We start from the raw sequence: 19378 nt of genomic DNA on the forward strand, positions 1-19378 counted from the left end.
ACGCACGTGCCCATAGAGAGAGCTCTGCATGCCACCTCTCGCATGATGCTATAGATTCACCACCATAGGTCTACGATTGTCCAAACTATGCCACTGGTTGATTGTTCTCCCTGTTGGGAAATTTCTCCTTGGTTCTTGGTTGCTTTTTCCCTTGATTAGTTTCCATCCATTGTTTCTTGTCTTGCCTTCAGGTGCTTTGGAAAACAGGTTGATGCTCTCTGCTCTCTGCAGTCCTTCAAATATTGGAACACTGCTTTCGTGTCATCCCTAATCCTTCTTTTCATTAGAGTAGATAAACCCAATTAGCATCATCCTTGTTTCTCAACATTTTGTTGATATTGTGGCGACCAAAACTGGAAGCAACATGGAATACTAGTGCCCAGTATGGAATTATAATTTACCCTTTTGCAGCAGGAAAGAAACCCTCACTCTGGTTCAATGTTTTCCCTACTGTATTTTTTAAGCATATTTGGTACGGGTGAGGCTGGGCATGAGGACAACTAACAGACTTCAGTTTTGTAAAAGGGGGGAAAATGACATTCTATGGTAGCTAATAGATGTGCAAAAGAAAATTATAATCTGGAAAGATCGAAACCAGAGAATTTCTGAGATTAGTTGCAGCTTCCTACTTTCTCCTCTCCTGGTAAGTCACTTTCCTGAAGGATTTGCTTGGTGGACTGCAGGCGGCCTTTATGGAGGTTTCTAATCTCAGAATGCAGTTGATCCATTTCATTCTTAAGGTCCTGAATTTCATGGAATTGATCTTCCAGCAGACGTTGAGATTTCCTTGTAATAAAGGAGGGAAAATGGGTGTCAGGATTATATGCAAAACTCTGAAAAACTGTTAAATGGCAAAACAAAAGGATACAAACCCGTTCTATTGTTGCTTCCTTCTATTGTTGCCTGGATTTTTGCTGTAGACTAGTGTGATACAGCTGGTCCTTGACTTACAACCATTCATTTAATAAGTCTGAAATTACAGTGGCACTGAAAAAAGTGATTTCCGACCACTTTTCACGTTTAGGACTGTTGCGGCCAGTGTTCCCTCTAATTTTTTTGGGGGGTGGGCAGAAAAGTATAGTGTCTGAGCGGCAGTCCCTTCGGGACTCGGTGGCACAGAAATAATTAATAAACAAACAAACAAACAAACAAATAAAAAACCCACCCTGTTTTGCCTCAGAGAATTTCAAAATAAAATACTGTACTGTGTGTCTACAACAGTGAGCTCATAATAGGGCAACTCTATCAATATCAAAATGCCACTTAAATAGTTGAGCTAGTTTCAAACTAGATTTTGATTTTCTTTCTCTCCTCCTTACTCCCATTCTTTTTCTTTCTCTTTTCCTTCCTCTCTTTTTTCTATCTGTTTCTCTCTCTTCCTCTCTCTCTCCTTCCCTCTCACTCTTTCCCTCTCGGCTTCTGGGCAGGTTTGGAAAACTCTGAGTTGATGATGATTTTTAAGTGAGCGATTGCTCACTGCTCAGCTTAGAGGGAACTATGGTTGCGGCCTCCCCATGGTCACATGACAAAGATTCAGATGCTTGGCAACTGATTCATATTTATGACGGTTGCAGAGTCCCAGTGTTGTGATAATCTTTTTGCAACCTTTTTATAGACAAAGTCAATTAGGGAAGCCAGATTCATTTAATAACCATGCTATTAACTTAACAAAGGCAGAGTTTCACTTAACCAGCGTAGCAAAATAGTGGTAAACAGGGGCAAAATTCACTTAACAAATGTCTCATTTAGCAACAAAAACATTTGGGCTCTATTGTGGTTGTAAGTTGAGGACTGACTGTAATCATAACTGTTTTCCAGACCATTCCTGGGCCTGCAATGCACCAGCTAATTATTGTGGTTACATAAGACTGGATATTAAGGCATTTCCGCTGAATCTGAAGGATGTTAGAATCAAGAAAGGAGATATTAAGCATGCCTGACCCAAATACGGTAAACCAGGGATGTCAAACTCTATTTCATTGAGGGGCGCATCAGGGTTGTGTTTGATCTTGGGGGGAGGTAGGCGTGGCCATAGTGGGCGTGGTCAGCTCAACATCACTTGGTGGTAGCAGAGGCACCAAGAAGCCAATCTTTGCTGTTTCCAGGGCAGTCCCGCGGGCCGGATGTGGCCCATGGGCCTTGGATTTGACAGCCCTGCCCTAAATATAGTCAGGAATGAATCTTTTTGAATTCAGGGGAACTTACTTCCACAGAAAGGCGGATAGAATTGCAGCTTAAATATTTTCTCCTTGGGTGTGAAAGAATGTTGCACTGTAGTCTCTAACCAAAAGCAAATGCATATTTATCCAGAGAGGACTTCCAATGTGTTTTCAGTCTTAGGATTGCCTCCAAAGGGATTGGTGTAGGCCAGGAATAGGCAAAGTTGGCTCTTCTATGACATGTGGACTTCAATTCCCAGAATTCCTGAGCCAATCATGCTAGCTTAGGAATTCTGGGAGTTGAATTCCACAAGTCATAGAAGAGCCAATTTTGCCTACCCCTGGTGTAGGCCAATGATGGGATTGGACAACCAATTATTTTAACCCTAATGTATATGAGATAAGGTCGGTTGCAGTCGGTGTTAGTGGGGGATCAGAGGTCGAACCCGAGGTCTCTCCATTGTGGGGTGCCTCAGGGGTCGGTCCTCTCCCTCCTGCTATTTAATATCTACATGAAACCGCTGGGCGAGATCATCCAAGGGCATGGGGTGAGGTATCATCAGTACGCTGATGATACCCAGCTTTACATCTGCACCCCATGTCCAGTCAATGAAGCAGTGGAAGTGATGTGCTGGTCCCTGGAGGCTGTTGAGGCCTGGATGTGTGTCAACAGACTCAAACTCAACCCTGATAAGATGGAGTGGCTGTGGGTTTTGCCTCCCAAAGACAATTCGAATTGTCCGTCCATCACCCTGGGGGGAGGAATATTGACCCCCCTCAGAGAGGGTCCACAACTTGGGTGTCCTCCTCGATCCACAGCTCACATTAGAGAAACATCTTTCAGCTGTGGCGAGGGGGGCGTTTGCCCAGGTTCGCCTGGTGCACCAGTTGCGGCCCTATTTGGACCGGGAGTCACTGCTCACAGTCACTCATGCCCTCATCACCTCGAGGCTCGACTACTGTAATGCTCTCTACATGGGGCTACGTATGAAAAGTGTTCGGAAACTTCAGATCATGCAAAAGGCAGCTGCAAGAGCTATCATGGGCTTTCCCAAAAATGCCCATGTAACACCAACACTCCGCAGTCTGCATTGGTTGCCGATCAGTTCCGGTCACAATTCAAAGTGGTGGTCATTACCTATAAAGCCCTTCATGACACTGGACTAGGGTATCTACGAGACCGCCTTCTGCCGCACGAATCCCAGTGACCGGTTAGGTCCCACAGAGTGGGCCTTCTCCAGGTCCCGTCAACAAAACAATGTTGCTTGGCGGGGACCAGGGGAAAAGCCTTCTCTGTGGCGGCCCCGACCCTCTGTAATCAACTCCCCGCAGAGATTAGAATTGCCCCCACCCTCCTTGCCTTTCGTAAGCTCCTTAAAACCCACCTTTGTCATCAGCCATGGGGGAATTGAGACATTCTTTCCCCCTAGGCCTTTATAATTTATGCATGGTATGTTTGTTTGTATGGATGTTTAGTTTTATAATAAGGGTTTTTTAGTTGTTTTAGTATTGGATTTACATGATGTTTTTTATTACTGTTGTTAGCCGCCCCGAGTCTACGGAGAGGGGCGGCATACAAATCCAATAAGTAAATAAATAAATAATGAAGCTTGAGGCTTACATTCCTAGACCAAGGCATGCCTGGCTGGGGAATTCTGGAAATTTGCCAAGGTTGGGCAGCCCTGTCTTAGTTCCTGTAGTTCTAAGCCTGGTTGCATTTCAATAAGCCACATTTCCTGAGATTTGTACAGTTCTTTTCCTTTAAACCATAACTTTTCTTCCATAGATTTAAGCAGTTTATACATTTAATTAATGAGTAAAGTCTTTTTCTTTAAGATATTTTGGAGGGATGTATAATAGTCTTACCAGAGATTGTTCAGCTCAGTTTCATACACTTTTGCTAGTTCCTGTTGGAAGGAAAAAAACATATATGATTCAACTTTTATATGAACAATTTGTAACATGGACCTCAATCATAGTTAACTGTAGTTAATTAATGACCATTCTAGAATATATATATATATATATATATATATATATATATATATATATATACAGTATACGTTTCTTGATTTAAATTCAATTCCATACCTACCCAGCCAGAATTATGCAGTAAATTATAATCTTATCATTTAGTGATTGCCTCAGATAGTGAGAATTTACCATTACATAGATGATGAAAAACTAACTTTGGAATCAATAACCACATTTACCTTTACAACATCATTTGGTTACCTATCCACATTGCCTTGTGCTTATCCCATACCCTCTGGTAGAGACAATACATTTTAATTTATGTTTGCTTGTTTGTATCCTACTTTCCATTATATATATATATTTACAAAATATCCCAACATACCTTCTTCCTCTTATTTTTCCCACAATAACAATCTGAAGTGAGTTAAGGTGAGTGTGTGTGACTGGGCCAAGATCACCCAGCTGACTTTCAAGGTTAAGGCAGGACTAGAACTCAGTGTCTCCTGGTTTCTAAGCCAGCATTTTAATTGCTATATCAAACCCAAGCAAGCTGTCACTTCCTGAGCTGCTTGTTTGTGTAGCAGTGGTTACTCCAAAACTGCTGAGAACAACTTAACAGGCTCAGTTGTGTAACGTTAATTAGTTGATTACAGCCTGGAAGCAGCTGCTGCCTGGAATTGACAAAATCCTGGTCACTTTCACCCCTGAAGGCATTTGCCTCCCAAGAAGCTGCAGCTACACTCCTTTCAATGCATAATCCCCATCATGTATCTGTTCACTCTCCTTCCAGTGAATGTAAATGCAAACACCATTCCCATTTTTTCTAATTATCTCAGTGCCAGGGTAAGCATTTCAAACGATGGGGAGTAGGGGAAAGGGGGCATATGATTTGGCCTTTTCTCCAGGTTCTTCATAAATTGAGTTCTCCCTACACCTTCCAAACTGCTTGGAGCCCCTCCCTTATGATACCAGGTTGCAACGCCTTGGTCCCTTCAGCCTTGAAAGACGGCGTTTAAGGGGTGACTTGATCGAAGTGTATAAAATCATGCATGGGATAGAAAAGGTGGATAGAGAAAATTCTTTTCTCTATTATACAATACTAGGGCAAGGGGGCACTCCTTAAAGCACATAGGTAAGAAAGCGAGGACAAATCAAGGGAAATATTTCTTCACCCAGAGGGTCGTTGGTTTATGGAATTTAGCTGTCAGCCTTGATAGCTTCAAGGCAGGATTAGACAGATTCATGGATGCCAAGTGTATCGGTGGTTATTGAAATGGATGTCCATGTGCCGCCTCTATGTTGGTTGAGGCAGGCAGGATTCCCTTGAGTACCATTTGTTGGGGGTCAAGGGAAAGGGAGGGGTTTGCCTTCTCCTTCTGCTCAAGATCCCCATGTACAACTAGGGGACCAATGTGTAACACAGAATGCTGGACTCGATGGGCTTTGGCCTGATTCAGCATGGCTCTTCTTGTGTTCTTATGCTTGGGTTCACACAACTGTTATATCCTAATGCTGTAAAGCAGGGATGTCAAACTCATGTTGTCATGTTGTCATTATGTGACGTATTGTGACTTTTCCCCCCCTTCACTAAACCGGGGTGTGGGGGTGGCCAGTGTGTGATGCAGCTGTGCCATGATTGTGACACCCCTGCTTCAAAGCAAGGGAAAGCTGAAGTAAAATAATAAGCAGAATTGTGGTCATGTGATTTTTTGCTTAGTGACAGCTTTTCTGAACAACGGACTTGTAGTTTGTCAATTGCAGTCACTAAACAAGGAGTACCTATTTTTGGAGAATGCAAAAGTAGAGGAGCCAAGTTTGCTACTTGAGCCATTCTTTTATATTTAAAAAATAAAATCCATATTTTAACTGTCACTTCCATGATGACAGATTATACACAAATTCACTTGCTGTTTTCCAGATACAACATTTCTGGTAGCCTCAAAACCCAAGAAAACAAATGTGAACATCATCTTTGATGGCCTCTTATTATCGAGCAAGGGCTTGTTTCCATTGAGAATTGTTACTGAAGAAAGGATCTTTGTGTGTGGCAGCCTTTTTGTCTTGAAGCCAAATTCTCAAATTCTCTATGAGTTCCCCAATCTGGCCCCAAACTATTTCGATGACTTCCTTTTCTGTCCCTTACATGTAATGGTGTTTACCTTGGATGACAGGCCATCAGATAATTGCAGGTATTGACAAACAATGTAAACGGTGCCTGTAAGAAACAAACAAAACTGGGAAGTTTCTACAATGAACTCTACAAATGCCTTTTGTCTTGAAGCTTCATGTCCAAGAAATTGCTAAAATTACACAGAATATTAGGAAAGATGTTCCTCTAGCATGTTATCCTCTTTTCTCAAAACTCTTTAAGAAGGACATTAATCCTACCTACACTGAAATTTGGCAACTTTTTTTTAAAACAATATTTTTATTGATTTTTAACAACACAACATAAAACAGTGCATAGTGAATTGTGCCCACCACCCCGACACACACACATTCCCCACCACCAAATTGTGGGAGTTTCTTGTATAGTCCACTTAACCCAAGAGCAATATATCTGTTTACATATTATAGAGTGATTCCAATTTATTTCTTGTAGCTTGGTCTCGGATTCTGCTCATCATATATCGTCATACCTTGTCCCACCGTCCCATCAGCCGTCCCAACTCAGTTTCATTATCCGAATTTATCCTTTTTTCCATAATTTCAAATTGAATGTGGTCCATCACGTACCCATACCAATTTTGCATTGTCCATTTTGTCGCATCCTTCCAACCCAAAACTATTACTGCCTGAGCGCTTTCTATTGCTGCTTTTTTTATTTCTCTAAATTCTCCCATCGCCTTGCTTTTTACTAGTACTGCCATTTCCTTAGTGATTGTCCATTGTATATTTAGCATTCTATTGATATCCTCTTTCACTTTTTGCCAAAATTCCTGCACTATCGGGCATTCCCAAAACATATGCATGAACACTCCTTTGTCTGGACACCCATGCCAACAATTCCCACTGACATTCTGCTGAAAGTGTGCGAATTGAACGGGAGTAAAATACCACTTATGTAATATTTTCCTTCTCATTGCCCTGATTTTGTATTTTTAATTTTCCTTATATTTTCTACTATATTTTCCATCTCTTGTACCTCTACTTGTATCTCATTTTGCCACCATTTAGTCAATCCATCAATCATATCCCCTTTTGACTGCACTAGCAATTTATATATATTGGTTGCTTGCGCCTTTATCCCCTCACTTTTTTCTCTTATTATTTTCTCTAACCCTGTCTCCTCCCTCCATAGTACTTCTTTATTCTCCCTTTCATTAAGATATTTACATATTGCATTAATTTGTAGCCACCTTCCCTTACCTAACCACCATTCTATATGATTTCTACTTGGCCTGCCATCCTTCTCATGTAACTGTTCTATCTTATTTGTCCCTCTTCCCTTCAACTCTCCTATAACCCTATTTAAATTCATTTCATTTTATCTATTTATTACATAAAGCGATGACGGTTTAGATTTATATAATCCTATTTTCCCCTGCCATTTTTTCCAAATTTCCATAGTCCCTTTCATGGGGCCTATTAATTTACCTAAGTCGCTCCTGTTCCACTTTCTAAATATTAATTCTCTATTCTTCATCCCGTTTATCTGTTTTTCCAATTTCACCCATTTATTTTCACATAATTGCAACTCCATTAACCTTTCCATTTGAAAAGCTTCCCTATACAGCTCCAAACATGGAACTCCCCATCCCCCCTCTTTTTCATTCGCAATTAACCACTTTTTCCTTATTCTTGGTCTCTTATCTTCTTCAATCTAATAATTTAGTTTTTTGTCCCACTCTTTAACCTTACATGCGGATAGCCCCCCCGACAGCACCTGAAAAAGGTACATCATTTTGGGAGCTATCATCATTTTTAATGCTCTTATTTTAGCGAGTCTCCTTAGCTTTTTCTCTTTTCAGCTCCTCATCTGTTTCAACATTTTCCTCCATATTAATCTATAATTCATCTCTTCAATTTTCACTGGGTTTTTCAATAACCAAATTCCCAAATATTTTATTTTTTTAAAGTCCTAATTTCAACCCTGATTCTTTCCTGATTTCTATCTGTTCTCTCTGATCTGTATTTAAACACATAATCTCTGATTTTTCCATATTAACCGACAGTCCCGATTCCTGTTTAAACTCTTGTAAAATGTTTATTTGGCAACTTTATTGAACACTGGGCACGTTCTCTCCTTCCTTTTGAAAGAATAGAAAAGCTTTTTAGTTTTATAAACACAGAGTAATATAGAAGTGCATCTAAGAAAAATATCACCACACACAACCATTTCCCACTACCTGAAGGAGCATTTAAAATCTGTCGTTTTTCTACTGATACTTACCATTCAAACAGCCTTCATTTACTTCAACCACCTACCCAAATTGTCTCTTACAGAAGCTCTTTCAGTACTGAGAGAAAAATCTGTATCTGAGAAAAAGGTGAACGGTCATAGGATATACAATAACATGCCCTTGTTTGCAGGTTGGACACTTCCGCTGTGCAGTTCCATGCGTATTCGTCCTGCAAGAATCTGCAGTTGGATCCTGGTTCAGAGGAGCAGGAGTTGGAGCTGGGACTGTCCAACAGGGAAGCCATAGTCCTCTATAAATGAGTGGAAAGTCGAGGGGATGAGGATGAGGAAGTCCCAAGGCCGTCTGGCAGTGGGAGTCGGGGGGGGGGGCAACCGGATGGGGATCCTCCAGCAGGAGAGCAGCTGCAGAGGACCAACAGAGATGGTAGCCTCTCAGTGGTGGGCTGCTACCTGTACGCCTCGGAGCTCCATTCCGCTAGATTGCGCAATTTGCGTGAAACCACTCTGATGCCGTCTTCAATATTCTGGTGACTGGCGCCATCTTTTTTTAAAAAAATCCTGCGAGGGGATACCCAGGTGCGTGAAATGTCATTGATTTTTTGCTTCTCCACGTGTGTGGAAGCAAAAAATCACCGAAATTGTATGCGAGCGAGCGTCCCCTCAGGAGATTTCAGCAAGTTTTTGTTTCCTGCGCATGCGCAAAAGCAAAATCACATGTGGGAACGCAGGCACAGGCGCACATCCATGACCATCCGAATGAGTAGGATGCCCGTGCAGTGCACCGGTATGCAGGTAAGTGGAACCCACCGCTGCTCTAGACTGCCTCTGACAAGGAACGGATGAGGAGAGCAGAGTGGAGAGGGGCACAGAGGAGATCAGCGAGGTTGCTTACAAGGAAGCAGCCCCGTCCTTCCTCAGAAGGAAAGCTGGGGAAGGTTGATTGAATCAGATGCTTGAGAAGGTGTGTCTGTCGGGAACACTTGCTTGTTTTGATCTGCTTCTTCCCAGCTTCACTGGATCCTGTTCCTTGAATTTTGGGCTTGGTCTCAGCTCTCAGACTTTAGACTCTTGGACTATTATTTGGTTGCTGGAACTCTGGACTTATTTCCAGTGAAGGGCTACCAAAATTTTACTACCACACTGTGGGCGTGGCTTATGCAGGACGCCGTGCATTTTCTTTCAACATCTTTCAATGCAAATTGGGTGCTCTGGGGCAGAGCTCCATTTTTGCTACCCCACTGCGTTCCCCCCCCCCCTGCAGACAGGCAGTAGCCCCACACCTGCTTATCACCCTCTTTCCTCGTGGGACTTTGTAAACTCAGAGTGACGGAAAACCATTAGTGGGTTGTGATAATGAGCAATAAGAAAACCTTCCTTAACCACTGCCTTGCCCACCTGACGTGAGTTAAAACATGAACTTTTCTGGATAATATCTGGGACATTGGGACTTCTGACACTCAGGTCGGCGACACAAGCACCTTTTTTGTTCAATCCATGAGAACCTCCTGCTAGTCAGATGTTTTTTTTTCAAATCTCAACTGGAAGTACTTACCATAAATGACTGAGGCAGCTATGGTGAGCAACATCAAGCATTTCACACAGTTTTCCATTTGGCTTCTGTGGAGGAAGGTAGGATCATTAAGGAAAAGTCAATAGACGGGAAAATTCTTAGGATAAAAATGCTAAGGATAAGAATGGGAATTTTGATAATGGCGAAGGCCACTCAAGGGCATTGCTCGTTCTTTTCCCAACCAGAGAGGTTTATTAACAAGTCATTCTGAGGGTTGCTGCTGCTTCATGTTTTTTCTCTCTCCTCTTTTTTCCTTACTTGATATCTGCCATAAAACAATGCATGGTGTGATGTCATCAAACAGGGTGTTTCCTTAATCCCTAGTGCCAATGTTATCACACCATACATTATGGCTATGCTAGCTGTTGCATGAGAAAGGGAAGAAACACCTAGGACAGGGGTAGACAAAGTTGGCTCTTCTATGACTTGTGAACTTCAGCTCCCAGAATTCCTGAGCCAGTCATACTAGCTCAGGAATTCTGGGAGTTGAAGTCCACATGTCATAGAAGAGCCAACTTTGCCTAGCACTGACCTAGGAAGATGCATCTATTGAGTTCAACCAGTTCAGCTTAAGGTGTTAGCAACATTGTTAGGTATCAGATAGGGGCCTTTCCCAAACTGGATATGCAGATATGGAATTGGAAATTGCCTGCATGTAAAACAGGTCAAGCATCAAATTCTAGGCAATGCTCAGGTTATTACATTGCTTGAGATATGGAAAAGCAGAAGTGAGAGTAAAATAAATAGTAGAGTTGATGAAAACCAGCAAGAGGATAAGCAGAAAGACTACTTGTGAAGTAGAGGAAGACATAACATAAGCTTTCTTCCTGCAAGTAATGGAGGAGAGAGGCAGCTTGAGTCTATGCAAAGGATTCAAGAAGTCCATGGGTGTTTCAACTGGGTTTATTTCAATATGGCCAACTCTCCATATGATGATTTACTGCGGGACAAGAATTACACTAATATCAAAGAAATGGTGGAATAGAATCACTGAAGAATGGAAAATTTAATATTTTAAAATTTATTTTAAATAATAAAATTGAATTGTTAAATTGTCCCATGGCGAGTTGTCCTGATGTGAGTTGGCCATGGGGAATTGACAGTGGCAGGTTTTGTTGCAGCAACTTGGCTTGGCTGGATTGATTGATTCATTCATTGGTTGATTGGTTGATTGACTGATTCATTCATTCATTCATTCTTTCATTTGTGTTTCTGAATGGTTGTCCCATTTCCATTCCCAACTCAGCCAGTGTGGACAACTTTCACCACCAAAGAAATTGCTGAATACGTTGGCTGGAGAAGATATGTGGTTTGGAGAATCTGAGAGAAGTAGACTTGAATTTAGAGGGAGGGACTTGGGACTATGAAAAGAGAGAGAGAGAGGAACTGCAAATGGGACCATGCAGAATCTGTTACTTTTAAAGTCAAGGAAGGAAGAAATTAAGGATAATTAATTTGTGCATAAAAGGCACCATTAAAACACAATAATTTTTATAGTTATAATACATTATTTTAATATATAACATGGATTTATAAACAAAATAATTTTTAAATATTTAAATTCATGGGGATGTGCATGCAGGGTCAAAAATGCATGCAGGGAGTGGAGGGGGTCACTTGCATATGCAGGGAGTGGGGGAGCATAAGGGGAGTGCGCACATATGCGGGGTGTAAGCAGGGGAGTTGCATGGGCAATTGCGAGGCTGGGGGGGTGTCGCACACGCATTGCATTATGGGTGTGCAAGTATGCTTTCGGCAAGTGACAATAAAAATGTTAGTCACCAATGTGTTAGGGTAACACCTCTTTAGCCTATTTAAAGTCTTTCATGTCATCTAATATATGATATTTTCAACCTCTACCCCACCCAACGTAGAACTTCTGTGATGGAGAAGACGATTAGATGCAGAGTTAGCTGTCTTGATTATGATGTCATTCCAAAAGAGGTTTTGGACATTTTTACATTGCTACTTACCTAATACAGCAGCAGAATTTTCGAAGACAGCAGATAAAAGAAAACACAATAATGCTAGGAATGCAGCATATGGTTTCTGTGAAACAGAACAATTCACAAAACAATTAAGGTGTTGATTCTGAAGGTTTATAAAGTAACTGGGAATATACTTGTTTGGTCATCTGATCTGCCTGAGGACTAAGATAATAGCATTTAGACTTATATACCGCTTCACAGTGCTTTCCAGCCTTCTTTAAGCGGTTTACAGAGAATAAGCATATTGCCCCCAACAGTCTGGATCCTCATTTTTCCCACCTTGGAAGGATGGAAGCCTGAGTCCATCTTGAGCCTACTGAGATTTGATCTGCCAAACTGCTGGCAGCCGATGATCAGTAGAAGTAGGTTGCAATACTGCACCTCAACTACTGCACCACCAAGGCTCATCAAAATACCTTCCTAGCAATAAATAAATAAATAAATAAAATTGGTAAATTCACAATTCAAACTCTTGGCAAATACAACAGTTAGCCCTATTTGCTGTATGCACCATCTATGCTGTTGCTATGTGTGATTCATCATGTCACAGCCTGAGATGTAGAATTAAACCCTATTTTAGCAAATAGTGGAACATTAAACTCCAAAATAAAATAGTAGGTTGCACTGAGATTTAGATCTTCATCCCATTTTAACAAATAAGGATCTCCAAATTACTGATATGCAAAATTATTTACAAGGAAGGGGCTCAATCTGAAACACAGTACAGTGGTACCTCTACTTACGAACTTAATTCGTTCCGTGACCAGGTTCTTAAGTAGAAAAGTTTGTAAGAAGAAGCAATTTTCCCACAGGAATCAACGTAACAGCAAATAATGTGTGTGATTGGTGAAAACAAAAAGGGAGGCTGGAGGCCATGTTTCCTCCCAGGAGAACCCTAGAGAGGCCCCATAGAGGCTTCTCACTGCCTTTTCTGGCCCTGTTTTGTCCCAGGAGATTCCTAGAGGGGCCCCACAGAGGCTTCTCCCTGCCTTTTCCGGCTACAGTTTTGGAGGCTTGGGTTTGTAAGTGGAATAGGTTCTTGAGAAGAGGCAAAAAAATATTGAATACCCGGTTCTTATCTAGAAAAGTTTGTAAGTAGAGACGTTCTTAGGTAGATTATAGGTAAACTGTACATTATATTAACATAGCCAATCAGTACTATTGACCTTAGATTCAATCCAGAGAAGATTAGGCCTTCTTAAATCTTACTAAAAGCAGATGGACTTTTAGAGTTAAATGCTCATTTATTATATCCAATGGGTCAGCCTTAGTAGTGGACATTTTCTGAGATGAACTGTCCCTTTCTACATATAGGAAGATGTACAGTAGATGAGTAAAATGGGTGAGGATATTCTCAAATTGGTCATTCCTGCATTTTAGAGCTTACTATAGGCTTGGATGAACACATAAGATTCTGTATTAGAGAACAGGTGTTCCAGAAAAGCATGAGGTGAAGCAACTTGCTACTATCATTCTATCAAAAAAGCACCTTTGGGACAATTGTTGGGTCAAATAGATAAGAAAGAAACTCCAGAAGAGTTTGTATTTGCCAATCTACTTAAATATTATTCCATTATTATTAGGATTGTTGTTGTTGTTGTGATGATGATGATGATGATGATGTCTTAAAGACTAAACAATATGATACTCTAAAGTTGGAAGTTGTCTTGGAGGATTAACTTCCATCCCTGATTAAAGGCTGGTCTAACTTCTGCTTGAATAACTTTAGTTATGAAATGCACCATATTTTCAGGAAAGCTGTAGGAAAGTGGAACTGCTACATACTCAGCATACTTTCAGATGAAGCTGTGGAATCAGATGACGAGTGGCTACAGCAACTCTCACCAGCAATGACTTCTCTGGTAAAACCTGCTGTCGAAGAAAACCCATTCTCATTATCCAGTCATCACTATCATCCTATATCAATAATTTCTGTAGACAGACTGGATTTGCAGTATCTGATCTGACTTCCATCTGCATCAATATACATTTCTACAATCTGTACAGTAGTTTGTTTTCTTTCCTATTCTTGTATCTTGGCCCTCTTGAATGCATCAATTGCAAGAGAGATAACATATGAGGGTAAATGCAAAATTATGCAGGGGTCTCCAACCTTGGTAACTTTAAGTCTGGGGGACTTCAACTCCCAAAAATTTCCTAGCCAGCAGTGATGGCTGGGGAATTGTGGGAATTGAAGTCCTCTAGGCTTAAAGTTGCCAAAGTTGGAGACTCCTACTTTAGTGGATTTGTATACACTGCATAGATCTAAACTAGCAAAAAGATTCAAGATGCAATCCTGACATATTTTCTCTGGATTTTTTTTTTAAATCCCTGGCCTCTAATCATTAGTGGGTATCCAAAGCCTAAATGTTTCTTAGACTTACCCCCCTTGTCTTCTCTCTGATCATAAATTGAAGACATCTGGCTAGATGAGGTAGTAGATGTCCTTGGACAACCTCCTGAAGAATTAAGCAGGAACCAGCTGAAAGAAGAAGAGTTGCAAATGCTCTACAAATGTACTGTTATATTGGGGTGCCGGCTTTTTTAATTACCGTGAAAAATACGAACACTTTAGCATTGAGCCATAGCACATAGACATATATACCACTTCATAGTGCTTTACTGTCCCCTCTAAGTGGTTTAAAGAGTCAGCATATTGCCCTCAACCACCTGGGTCCTCATTTTACCGATCTCGGAAAGGTGGAAGGCTGAGTTAACCTTGAACCGGTCAGGTTTGAACTTCTGGCAGTGAGCAGTGAGTGAGCCTGCAATGCTGTGTTCCAACCACTGTGCCACCACGGCTCCTAAATAAAGCTTTTTTCATGCTTTTAGCTGTCATTGGGGGCTGCCTGAAATACAATACATTATCCTAAGAATGATGTTCCTTAGTGTCTTCACTCCATCCATTGTGTCAACAAAGCATATTAAAATACTATTTGCTATTCCTAAAAATTGGTTCTAGCCTACAGTTTCCCCAAAATGGTGTAACTGTCCTGCAGCAATGAAGACAGGATCCAGGGGAGGTGCATGAAAAACCTTTTAACCTCATTGTTACACCCATCTTTCCCAAAATTTCATTGTATTGTTTTCATTGTTCATGTGTGTTCATGTGAGTTCATGTGGACTATGAAAGGGAGATGTGTACATTTAAATTATACTTTTTCCCAATACTTTTTAATATTCAATAATTAAAGCACAAAATCCAAAGAGGGAAAAAATTAACAGAAGCTAAACTAAATTAAAACATTTTTAAAAAGATGTGAGTTAAAATGACAAAAATAAATAAAACATATCATCCCTACTAGTTGAACACTGACAAATACAGTATATTGCAACAATAATAGCTCTCTCCCTTGCAAAAGAGGTCCCAGTTTCATAAACTTCTACATCTATTTGCAGCCCAATTTGACCTATCATACATTTTATATAGACTGCTCAAAAAAATAAAGGGGACACTTAAACAGCACAATATAACTCCAAGTAAATCAAACTTCTGTGAAATCAAACTATCTACTTAGGAAGCAATACTGATTGACAATCAATTTCACATGCTGTTGTATACATTCAACTTTGTACAGAACAGAGTATTCAATGAGAATATTTCATCCATTCAGATCTACATGTGTTATTTGAGTATTCCCTTTATTTTTTTGAGCAATATAGGTGTGTGTGTGTGTGTGTGTGTGTGTGTGTGTGTGTGTGTGTGTGAAGAAAAATAGTTAAAGCCCTTATTAGGGCTTTAAAAAAACTTTATTCAGAGAGAATAACAATGAAAGAGCTTGCAAGCCAGTAAGAGCTGGGAACATCATTAGCACCTGGAAAGAAACATTCGCAGCAAGTAGAGCAATGGAAAAAACCCTGCAAAGACTTAGGGCTTGTAAATATTCTTAGCAGGGAATAACAGTGAAACAGCTTGCAAGCCTGTAAGAGCTGTGAACATTGTTAGTACCTGGTTAGGGCAGGAAATAAACTTATTGAGAGCAAGTTAGAGCAATGAAAAAACCGTGCAAAGAATTAGGGCTTAGAAAACATTCTTCACAGAAAGAAACAATGAAAGAGCCTGCAAGGTAAGAGCTGGGAAGATCGTTAGCAGCTAGTTAGGGCTGGAAAAAAAGCTACATTTAGAGTATAAGATGCACCCTAATTATCAACCTCTTTTAGGGAGGAAAGGGGTGCGTCTTATACTCCAAAAATACGGTATTCGTTATGTTACAGTAACTAAATCCATGCATTCTTCTTACTTCTTTGACTGGGTCTTGCCCGATCCTCTTGTTGCCCTGGGATTGCTACCTTGCTCAGCAGGGTTATCTTGAAAACCTGGCATTGCTTGAGCTGGATACCTCCGCACAGAGCGTCTCCTATCCATGACTGAAAGGACAACGTGACAATTGGACGTATTTTGAAAGAATTCTGTTGGTTGCTTCTAAATTATTGTGCTCTCAAAATCTCAGCACCAAAAAGTTACATGCACAAACAAGCACCCTGCTTTCCACATTCATCAAAATCGCCTCCATTCTGTCTTTCCAATGCACTTCTGTGATATGTGCAGATTAACCGCCTGACCTCCAGCGTGTGATTCACAATAGGCCTACAGTGAAGTATACATGATCATCTCATGACATCACAATAGGGCATATGGTATTGCCAGCAGAGAATGTTGTTCCTCTTTGGAGCATACTTCTGCATATTCGTAGAGGCGTTTTTGGTGTTAGCCAAATAGAAGCCACAACTCATGTGTCCATCACAAAAATCCTTTAATCAAGTTATTTAGGGAAGGATCAGAAAGGAAGGGTACATACTTTGTCTCAGTTGCAAAAGCAGGAATATCTGAGGGACCATCTCCTACCGATCACATCTACCCAAGCCATCAGAACAGGGAGGCGGGAAATGTTGTAGGTCCCATCCCCGAGGGAGATACACCTGGTGGGACCCAGAAGAAGGGCTTTCTCCGTGGTGGCTCCCTTTCTCTGGAACATCATTCCCCAGTAGTGGGTCCTAAAACATGTTGCTATTGGTTCATGCATGCACTTGTGCACACATTCAACACTTCTGCGCATGCATCCTGGGCAGGTGGGTGGAGCCTTCCATCACCACTACTACCAGTTCGCAGAACTCGGGCGAACTGGGAGCAAGCCACCACTGTATTTCCCACAGAGATTAGAATGGCCCCTACTCTTTACACTTGCGGAAGGCGCTGAAGACCTGGTTCTGCCAATGGTCCTGGGGAACCCAGAATGGGATGGAGCCCATTAAATGGCTCGTGTGATCTGCTACTGCCAGGGTAGGGAATGGGGTAGGGGGTGATTTTATTATATTATACTATATTGATTTATTTGATTCTTTTTATTAGCTTTATTGTTTCAAATGTGGTTTTATATTCTGTAAGCTGCCTTGAGTCACTATGGGTGAGTAATATAAAACAATATAAAACAAACAAACAAATAAATTGATCCCAGATTCAGTTCTTGGACCTGCAGTGGAGATAATATTTTACTAAATACATCAAAACAACCTTCCTTTGTTTCTAACTAACCCTCTTCTAAAAAGTTGCTTGTTATAATCATCTTCTTTGGCACAATCCAGAGAATGTATGTGTTGTGAAAAGATCTAACATTTTGCTATATTTTTTTCCCTATTAACAGATTATTGTACTTTCTGCACCATCTGAAATAGAAGTTGATCCAGAAAATCTGATCTCTGAGAATGCCTTTTTCCTTCTTTGGGAGGAATTCTCAGTATGAAATATGAGGATTCAAAGCTAAAGGACTTTTTTAATTTTATTCTATTTTTTCCAAATCACACAAATTTACTGCCAGGTGAAGAAGAAGAAAAATAAATGAGTTGAAGTGCTGGATACTTTCACTAGAGGTCAGTCTTACTTTATATAATAAACAGCTCGTGATTCCTTGTGGATGATTCTTCCAGAGATCCCTATTTCCTTAATTAAATGGAGAAACAGAATGAAAAAAACAAAAAGGGATTGGGAACCAAACTTTCTGCTTGGTTCCCCATTGAGGTTGCTTGTGGAAATCTGGGAGGGAGTTCAGAAATGAACCCTCTTCAGCTGACTGAGGAAATTGCCTGCTTGTGGAAGGGAACAAAGGAAGCTGTAGACCAGTAATGGTGAACCTATGGCATGGGTGCCACAGGTGGCACGCGGAGCCATGTCTGCTGGTATGTGAGCCATTGCCTTAACTCAGCTCCAATGTGCATGTGTGTGCTGGCCAGCTGCTTTTTGGCTCACACAGAGGCCCTGGGAGTTTTTGGTTTCCAGAGAGCCTCAGGAGGGGTGAGGGAGGGCAAAACATGAGCCTATTGGGCCCACCAGAAGTTGGGGAACAGGCCATTTTTGGCATCCAGAGGGTCTCCAGGGGACAGGGGAAGCTATTTTTGCCTTCCTCGGGCATTGAATTATGGGTGTGGGCACTCACGCATGAGCAATAGCGCGCACCCATGCTCTCTTGGCACCAGAGGAAAGAAAGGTTTGCCATCACTGCTATAGACCATAAGGAAAATTGTACCCCAGCATACCTGTAAGGGTCCCCTTACTTCAAAGAGAAAGGCCTCGCCCAGAAATCTCTGGCACTCCACAATAACCTCTGAGTCTTTCCCTGGCTCTTATTTCACCACCTTCCTTCATCCGTTATATGTCAATTGTCAGCCTGAGTTCTAAGACGGCCAACTGCCATTTGCCCATCCACCAGCTGATTGGATGCAGAGGGAGAGAGGGAGGTGTGAAAAAAAGGAAAGATACAATAGCAATAGCAATAGCATTTAGACTTATATACCGCTTCACAGTGCTTTACAGCTCTCTCTAAGCGGCTTACAGAGAGTAAGCCTATTGCCCCCAACAATCTGGGTCCTCATTTTACTCAACCTTGAGCCTCTTGAGATTCAATCTGCGAAACTCCAGGCAGCCAGTGATCAGTAGAAATAGCCTGCAATACTGCACTCTAACCACTGGACCACGGAGGCTCTTCAGTCCTCTCTTGTGTCATACAACCTATGGTTAGTGTGAAAGCGTGGTTGGATGTCACCAAAGTGACAACTTTCCCAAGCTTCCTAAGTGAGTCAACGTGTGCTAGATTTCTGTAAATAAACTCATTCTGGCTTCTTTCATTCAACAGTTCTTGTTTTAAACCTTCCCATTGAAAGTTGTATTTTATCTTAGGATGGATATATGTTTATCCCAGGCATGTTTAAATTCAGTTACTGTGGATTTACCAACCACGTCTGCTGGAAGTTTGTTCCAAGTATCTACTACTCTTTCAGTACAAAAATATTTTCTCATGTTGCTTTTGATCTTTCCCCCAACTAACTT

The 19378-nt window shown here is 41.2% G+C and overlaps 1 protein-coding gene and 1 pseudogene across 1 annotated transcript in view; one reads left to right on the forward strand and one right to left on the reverse strand.

The window, feature by feature from the left end:
* LOC139163255 (SUN domain-containing protein 3-like) overlaps positions 1–16423 on the reverse strand; it is a 32197-nt gene extending 15774 nt beyond the window's left edge. Inside the window, 8 exon segments of the mRNA XM_070744207.1 lie at positions 630–786; positions 4026–4066; positions 6296–6351; positions 10052–10116; positions 12043–12118; positions 13843–13929; positions 14442–14539; positions 16299–16423. Coding sequence (XP_070600308.1) covers positions 630–786; positions 4026–4066; positions 6296–6351; positions 10052–10116; positions 12043–12118; positions 13843–13929; positions 14442–14539; positions 16299–16423 — 705 coding nt within the window.
* LOC139159558 (sperm-associated antigen 4 protein-like) overlaps positions 1–19378 on the forward strand; it is a 154162-nt pseudogene that overhangs the window by 61515 nt on the left and 73269 nt on the right.

The sequence above is a fragment of the Erythrolamprus reginae genome, chromosome 2, assembly GCF_031021105.1.
Source record: "Erythrolamprus reginae isolate rEryReg1 chromosome 2, rEryReg1.hap1, whole genome shotgun sequence".
In the NCBI taxonomy this organism is placed as follows: Eukaryota; Metazoa; Chordata; class Lepidosauria; order Squamata; family Dipsadidae; genus Erythrolamprus; species Erythrolamprus reginae.